This window comes from Crocodylus porosus, unplaced genomic scaffold, assembly GCF_001723895.1.
Source record: "Crocodylus porosus isolate Cpor-Errol unplaced genomic scaffold, CroPor_comp1, whole genome shotgun sequence".
NCBI classification, from domain to species: domain Eukaryota; kingdom Metazoa; phylum Chordata; order Crocodylia; family Crocodylidae; genus Crocodylus; species Crocodylus porosus.
This window is the reverse complement of record NW_017728906.1, coordinates 193,148,859-193,156,624: the sequence shown is the minus strand read 5'-3', so window position 1 is coordinate 193,156,624 and position 7,766 is coordinate 193,148,859. Positions and strand designations below refer to the sequence as shown.

The following is a 7,766-nucleotide window of genomic DNA, read 5'->3' as shown; positions in this document are numbered from 1 at the left end:
TCTGTGTTCCAAATAGTTTGTCCTGCAAACAATTTTAAAGGCTTTTAATAAAGCACCAGTTACCAGACCATGCAGAATCTCATCAATAGATAGAAAAGGAAAAAGAAAACAAGGCACAACCTCAATTATTTGTCACTCTTGAAGAGAACAATCCGGAGTTGCCCAGTGCTGCCCTGGAAAAACTAAGTAATTTGTAAGACAGCAACACGAGAGGGGATGAAAATACCCATGATTTCTGTAACACTACCAAAGTTGCTGGTATCATAGGGGTAAGAGAAGCAGCAGGGAAGGAAGAACAAAAACAGAAATTATACCCAGCCAGACATTCAAAGAATTAAAAAAATAAAAAGTAAATAATCAGAAAAAAAATTTGCTTTGTAGTAAGCAGAAAGGAAAAAAAAAAAAAAGATGTCATACATGACAACTTTGATTAACAAACTGTTGAAAACCATGAAAAAAAAAAAAATGCGTACCTATTTTCTGGCAGAGTCCCAAAGTTTGGCTTAAAAATAAACTAACTTTCTCCCGCAAACTAATATCCCAATGTAGTTTTGTTCCCTCTCCAAAGTTACTGCATTCCACACCCCAAATTAAACCCTGCATAGTTTATGCCAGCTGAGCACCTGTCCCTAATATTTAATCCAGTTGAAGTCAAATGATCTGAATTGACTTGGTCGATAATGCACATTTCATTAGCAACAAGGAGGCTAATCTTGTAAGGATACAAGGCCTTCCAGGAATAGCCCAAAAACAGGGGTGTTGCAGAAAGGGTACCCACAGTAGTTGATAATAGCAAGATAGGGAAGCAAGCTATAGCAGGCAGCTCAACCCATACACTTTGACTGAGAATCTGCTCCATTATCAAACCTATCTGAAGACCAACTACCTACCCCCACCGACAGGCACAGTGCTGAAAAGAGTATATATAAACATTACAGGAAAAAAGGAAGCACAGGTAGAAAGACTGTATGCAACTGTGCAATGAAGGCCTGATGCTGCACCCACTAAAGCCAATGGGAGGTAGTCATGGCAGTTACTGTAGCCACTTTAGTGCCTTTGCCTGGCCTTTCCAATCCACTGCTTCATATAGTGAACTTCCAAGGCCCGGGCTTGCCGCACAGATTCAGGATCACAAGGGTTACTGCTGCGCAGGTCCAAGTGATGAGCTCCTTCAGGAATCACAATGGCAACTAAAGAGTTTGTGATGTTCTGAGTCACTCCACCTCCAGACCATGGGTCTAGTCCGCCATTGCTGGAAGAGAAATTAAATAGCTGTTAAGTTGAATCAACTCAATAGCTGAAAGCGTGCCCAAATTGGTTAATAAATGGCTTACAACAGAAAATGAAGATCATCCCAATTAAAATTCCTGGGGGAATTTAGCCATTTTCTTTTACCAATTCACATCCAAATAGGTAAACTGTCAACAGGAATACTGCCTGTTCAGCATAGAGTGACTTTGATTTGTATCACTTAGGACAAGTGCCACTCATTCTCCATTTTATGCTTTCTGTACTAAACAATTAAAAAACCCTGCCTTTCTTTTAGTACCTTTTGTTAAAACAATGCGAGTTAACTTCCTTTTAGATGGATGGGAACCAGGATAGAGATAAATGCCTAAGTATCTCCATGTGCTCACAGATTTAGGTGCCTGGTTTGAGAACCCTTTAGATGAGCACTGCTAAAAGATTAATCCCTGGCAGCTGAACATGAAGCTTTTTTAAGTCAGGATGAAGTTTTCCAATGGGCTTTGGATCAGGTCCCAAGCAATTTACCCAGGTCCATGCAGCAAGTCAGTGGCAGAATCAGGATTTGAACAAAAGGAGTGCCTAACTCCTGTGTCCTCAGCACATTCAGGAGTCCTTGACATTTCATGTTCTGTTAGCATGTGTCCATCCTTCCAGATGGAAGTGGCAAATGTAGCGAATACTAACTAGATAATCTATAATGCACGTGACCCTCACTCATTCCTTCCCACTTAAAACAAGCTGCTGGTTACAACTATATCTGCTCTGAGCCCATCAACCTGGATACATACCGTGGGAATCCGAAGCAGGGATTCCTGCACTTACAATGCAATCCCACGACTTGTACCCACTCAAATCAAAGCCAAAATTCAGACCCTGCTCCAATACCCATGACAAAGGGCAATCAACACAGGTTCATTAGCGGCAGGTCCCATCAGACCAACCTGGTGGCCTTCTACAACCAGATCAGGGGTAGCAGTGGACATAGGTCTTCCTGGACTTCCAGAAGGCCTTCGACACTGTCTCTCACCCCATTCTCATTAAGAAACCGGGGGACTGGTGTTGACACCCACACAGTCAAATGGGTCGCCAACTGCCTGGAAGGCCACACCCAGAGTGGTGGTGGATGGGTCATTTTCAGCTTGGAGGGATGTGGACAGTGGGGGTGCTGCAGGCTCGGTCCTCGGGCCCGCACTGTTCAACATCTTCAGCAACTTGGACAAGGGAGTAAAAAGCACCCTGCTCAAAGTCTGCTGATAACACTAAGACATGGGCATGCTAGAAGGGAGGAATAGGTTGCAAAATCAGCAGGCATTGAGGGAGTCCCTGTTCCCCCAAGCACTGCCAGGAGTGACCAGGAATAACAGTCACAAGCTGGCAGAAGGTAGGTTTAGGTTAGATATCAGGAGGCGCTACTTCACGGTCAGGGCGGCTAGGGCCTGGAACCAACTTCCAAGAGAAGTGGTGCAGGCTCCTACCCTGGGGGTGTTTAAGAGGAGGTTAGATGAACACTTTGCTGGGGTAATTTGACCCCAGTACTCTTCCCTGCCATGGCAGGGGGTCGGACTAGATGATGATCTGCTCAGGTCCCTTCCGACCCTAGAAACTATGAGGGTCACCCACATGATCCGGGGGCAGCAGGGCAGGCCCGGCCCTATGAGGAGAGGCTACGGGACCTGAACCTGTTCAGCCTCCACAAGAGAAGGCTAGGGGGCGGGGGGAAATCTAGTAGCCTGTTACGAACTACTCAGAGGGGACCAGCAGGCACTGGTGGAGTCCCTGTTCCCCTGAGCACTGCCAGGGGTGACCAGGAATAAGGGTCACAAGCTGGCAGAGGGTAGATTTAAGCTGGAGGCGCTACTTCAAAAGAGGTCAGGGCGGCTAGGATCTGGAACCAGCTTCCAAGAGAAGTGGTGCTGGCTCCTATCTTGGGGGTCTTTAAGACAAGGCTAGACAATCACCTTGCTGGGGTCATTTGACCCCAGCACTCTTTCCTGCCATGGCAGGGGGTTGGACTCGATGATCCACTCGGGTCCCTTCAGACCCTACAAACTATGAAACGAGGGCAGCAAATCCCTCGTTGTGGTCTACAGCCCACAGCTTGAACACATCATTAATGACCTCCAACCTCTTAAGCATCAAGGTAGCGTTAGGGGACAAGCTTGTCCTGGCTTACAAGCAGCCCCCAAACATACCACTTAACTCTTATTCTCAGCAAGCCATGCTCTAGATGCCAGCTGTGCCCCCCCTCAACACAGATCACATCACTGGATGAAACAATAGTGACTAACATCTGGGTTTCATTCACCTGCTCCTCTGCCAATATCACTTACATTGCCTGCTCACAGTGCCCTTCTTGTCTACATTGGACAGATGGGACAGGCCCCAAAATGAAAGAAGTGATGGATCTGACATCAATTCCAGGCACAAGTGGGCAGAACACTTTAGCCTCCCTGGATATTTCATAGCTGGTAGGGTCGGAAGCAACCTGAACAGATCATCAAGTCTGACCCCCTGCCCTGGACAGGAAAGAGCACTGGGGTCAAATGACCCTGACTAGGTGATTATCCAATCTCCTTTTGAAGACCCCCAGGGTAGGAGCAAGCACCACTTCCCTTGGAAGCTGGTTCCAGTTCCTGGCCTCCCTGACAGTGAAGTAGTGCTTCCTGATGTCTCGTCTGAACCTACTCTCAGTCAACTTATGGCAGTTATTCCTTGTTACCCCTGGTAGTGCTCAGGGGAATAGGGTCTCTCCTTGTTGTCCACATCCCTCCTGAATTGCGGCGCCCGGAACTGGACACAGTACTCCAGCTGCGGCCTGACCAGTGTCTGAGGGGGAGGATCACCTCCTTGTGATGCGTCTGTGGATGCATGACAAGCAGGGCCAAGGTGTGGTTGGCCTTACTGACCATGTCCTCACATTGGCAGCCCATGTTCATCTTGGCATCAATAATGACTTCAAGATCCCTTTCTGCCTCTGCACTGATGAGAAGGGAGTTCCCCAGCCTGTAGGGAGGAAGAACCAGCAGCAGACTTAGGTGCAGCACCTTGCACTTGTCATTATTTCATTACTGATCTTAAGAGTAGCCATCCTTAACCAGCAAGAACTTAAAAACCAAACAAAAACAGAACCGCACCCCCCCCACCCCACACACCTTAAGTGTGCAATTACAAACAAAGAAATCATCCACAGACTGTATTAAGCAAGATCTCAGAGGCTCTGAATTCTTGTAAAAGTAGCCAAGGTTTATCCCAATACCAGGACTAGCTTTTATATGTGCTCCAACACATTCTGATTAGACTTGATTAATAGAGTCTGCTGGTCTTGTCTAGCAAGATTTAGTTAAAGCTCCCCCACCACCATTTTGAAATGCAGGATGCTGAATATACAAGATGCTATAGGCATTTTAATTAGAGTGGCTCTTGGGAAAAATCCTTCCCCCACACATGTACAGACACCCATTATGTCCCTCCATGTGTTAAGCAGCTTTACTTAACCCACCCCCTTTCCTCCTCACCTTGGCCCATCTTTTAGAAAAGAACAAAGTAATTTTAAATGTCAACACCTTGACCTCTGCAACTCAGTTTCATAGCATCTGACAGAATGAAAGCTTATGCCTTTTTGAATTAGGTCTTTAAGGTGATGCCCCGTCTTCAATTAAAACAATACAACTGCTCACAAAATGAATTACTTAAGCAAGTCCTTTTATTACACTTATTTTGCAAGCTTAAATTAAGCTATTGCAGACAGTATTCCTGGAAAACAGAACAAGTCTCTATACTATCAATAGCTGCACAGCTAAAAAAGAAGCGTTACCACCACTTAATGGAAATGTTTGTCTCTACCTTCAGCTTCTAGCACTTAACTACAAACCAAATAGACTAAAATTTAATTAAACAGTGTTAGTTTCCCTTCAGAAGGAAAAACAAGATCCCCACAGAAAATCCTACATCCCTCCCCAGAATTCTTGGATTTCAATGGAACTTAGTATGGCTCAGGATAAAAAAAAAAAATTGTATTCACACACAAAAAAAAAGCATACAAAGAGCTGCACGATAAGCAAAATGCATTTGATTTAAAAGGTCGTCTGAATCAGCACAGTGCCCTAGCAACAGTGTGTTGAGTTGCTGAGAGACCCATGAGGTCGACTGACTTGGATCTCTTGGTCCCAGTCACATGGAAATTAAGCATGCTGCAGGGAAACAACACCATTTCTGGCTTTCATAGGAGCTTCTGGCTGCTTCATCTAAGGTTCCAGCCAACCTATGCCCTGATGGCACTGACAGCATTGACGTAGTCCGAGAAGTGATGCTCGTTAGAGGCTTTCGCCTGGAAGATGCCAAGTATGCTTACCCAGTATTTTACTTAAGCACATGCTTAAACTTTGCATGTGGGTAGGCTTATTCACTTCAGTGCTGATGAGCTTTTCAAAACACATGCCGAAATTGTTTGCAGACCATCTTGCAGCACTGAGGTTTAAGATGGTTGAAAGTAAAGAATTCAACTGTAGTAATGTAGTATAAACCTTATAAATCTAGTTGTCAGAATTCTGAAATTCTCAAAAATCTGGCACTTTTTAAAAGACACACTGCACCGGAAAGTAGCAGCAGCCAGTCCCGGAGCAGCAACTGCACACAGAGCAGTGGTGCAGAGTAGTGGATGGTGCCGATAGCCACCACATGCAAGCTTCCCCCACTTTGTTCAGAGGGGGGTAGCAGCAGCGGTGGCTGGTTCTAGAGCACCAGCCGCATGGGGTTTCAAAAATCCCAAATTTAACATTTCTGGCAGGGGCTAGATCCCAAGAATGCTGGATTTGTGAGGTTATACTGTAATAAAATGAAAGAACCAAAAGTAAATTAAGTGAAGAACAGGTGAATACTTTTTATCCCAGGGATGCAACACTCAAGTGTCAGCCACTCTGTTCCAAAAAGAGATAAAACCAACAACAGCAGGAGGGTCCTGCTGAGGCTCTGGAGATTCAAGTTTTCAGTTTAAAATGTACTATTTTCCAAAGCCATCATCAAGGTTTTGTATTGGGCAGGGATAAAAACCAACTCATAAAGAATCTTTATCCCACTGAGAGAAAGCTCCCATCCCTATCCTCCCCTCAAACAAAAGAGGGCAATTAAAGAGGGGACAGAGGTGGGCTTTTTTCCTACAGCTGGAAGAGACAGGACTAGCAACAATGGCCTCAAGATGTAGCAGAGAAAGTGTAGGCTGAAGAGGAGGAGAAGTTTTTCCGATTGAAGTGTCCTATACGTGTACAAGTAGAGGTGCAATGGGATCCAATTCTATTCTGTCCAGGAAGAGCACAGAACAACTGAAGGCTTCCTCAGACTGAAGGGTGTGTTTGCACCCAAAACATTGCAAAGAAGAATTTTTCCAACTACTTTAGGTAAATCTGATTATCATTTTTTTTTATTAGACTAACTAGAGAATTGTCCGCCAATTGGATCCAATGCACAATCTACACAGCCATGCCACACTTGCATGGCAGGAGGCATCGTTGTGGGATTGTGCATTAGATTGTTTCACCTTATTGCCAGAGCCAGTCCTGGGCTCCCCCTGCACCAGCAGGTGAGCTCCTCCAGCTGGGAGCCCCCTCACAGTGGGGGGGGCTCCAAGCCATGGGGACTCCATGCATAACCAGGGCTGGGAGGCTGCAGCTGCACCCTACAGCTGCTAGGACCCAGTGTCCACAGCTGCAGGACTCTGGGTCCCGGCAGCCATGGGGCACTGCTGGGACTGAGAGTCTGTCTCCTCAACTGCAGGGCTTCCAGCCCCAGCTAGGTATGGGGCATTCCTGCAGCTGGGAGCCAGGTTAGTCAACAGGACTCCTAGCTGAGGGGGAGACCCTGCTACACATGCAAGTTAAAACTGGATACTTGCCAGCTTTAAAGTTAGTACACCTTTGAGATCTAACCTTATAGCTCATTAGTGCTTTTTATGGCGTTACTGGTACTTTGTGTGCAGCTGGTTTCAGTTAACTGCACAATTAACCAGTTCATTGTGGAATACCTGTAACAGAGGGCCTTGGGCTGGTCAAGCATTTGAACAAGCTACCTAGAGAAGTTGTTCAACCTCCATCCCTAGAAGTTTAAGAGCACGTTGGACAGACACTTGGTTGGGATAGTTTAGTCAGAGATGATCCTGCCTTGAGCAGCAGCTGGATTAGGCTTTAAAGTTCCTTCCAACCCTATTTTTTTTTTTTTTTAAATGAATTCCTGAATCAATACTAGTTTTCCTTTGTGATGGTAAAAGACACTGATGCCACCAGTGCTCTTGGTAGAGGCATGATATCTTATTAGACCAACACTGTTTCTGGGGAAAAAAACAAAAAACCTTTAAATTGCAAGCTTTAATGAGCAATACAGCAATAACTATAGGCCAGTCAGTCTCACCTCCATCCTTGGAAAAATCTTTGAGAAAATCATCAAGGCTCACATTTGTGAGAGCCCGGCAGGACAAATTATGCTGAGGGGAAACCAGCACGGGTTCGTGGCAGGTAGATCGTGCCTGA

General features: G+C 45.6%; 1 protein-coding gene across 1 annotated transcript in view; it reads right to left on the bottom strand.

The window, feature by feature from the left end:
* Positions 1–1,039: 1,039 nt before the first annotated feature.
* PRCP (prolylcarboxypeptidase) overlaps positions 1,040–7,766 on the bottom strand; it is a 55,495-nt gene continuing 48,768 nt past the window's right edge. Inside the window, exon 8 of the mRNA XM_019528545.1 lies at positions 1,040–1,252. Within this exon, the coding sequence (XP_019384090.1) occupies positions 1,048–1,252 (205 nt within the window). The 3' untranslated portion in view covers positions 1,040–1,047. The remainder of the gene's footprint in view (positions 1,253–7,766) is intronic.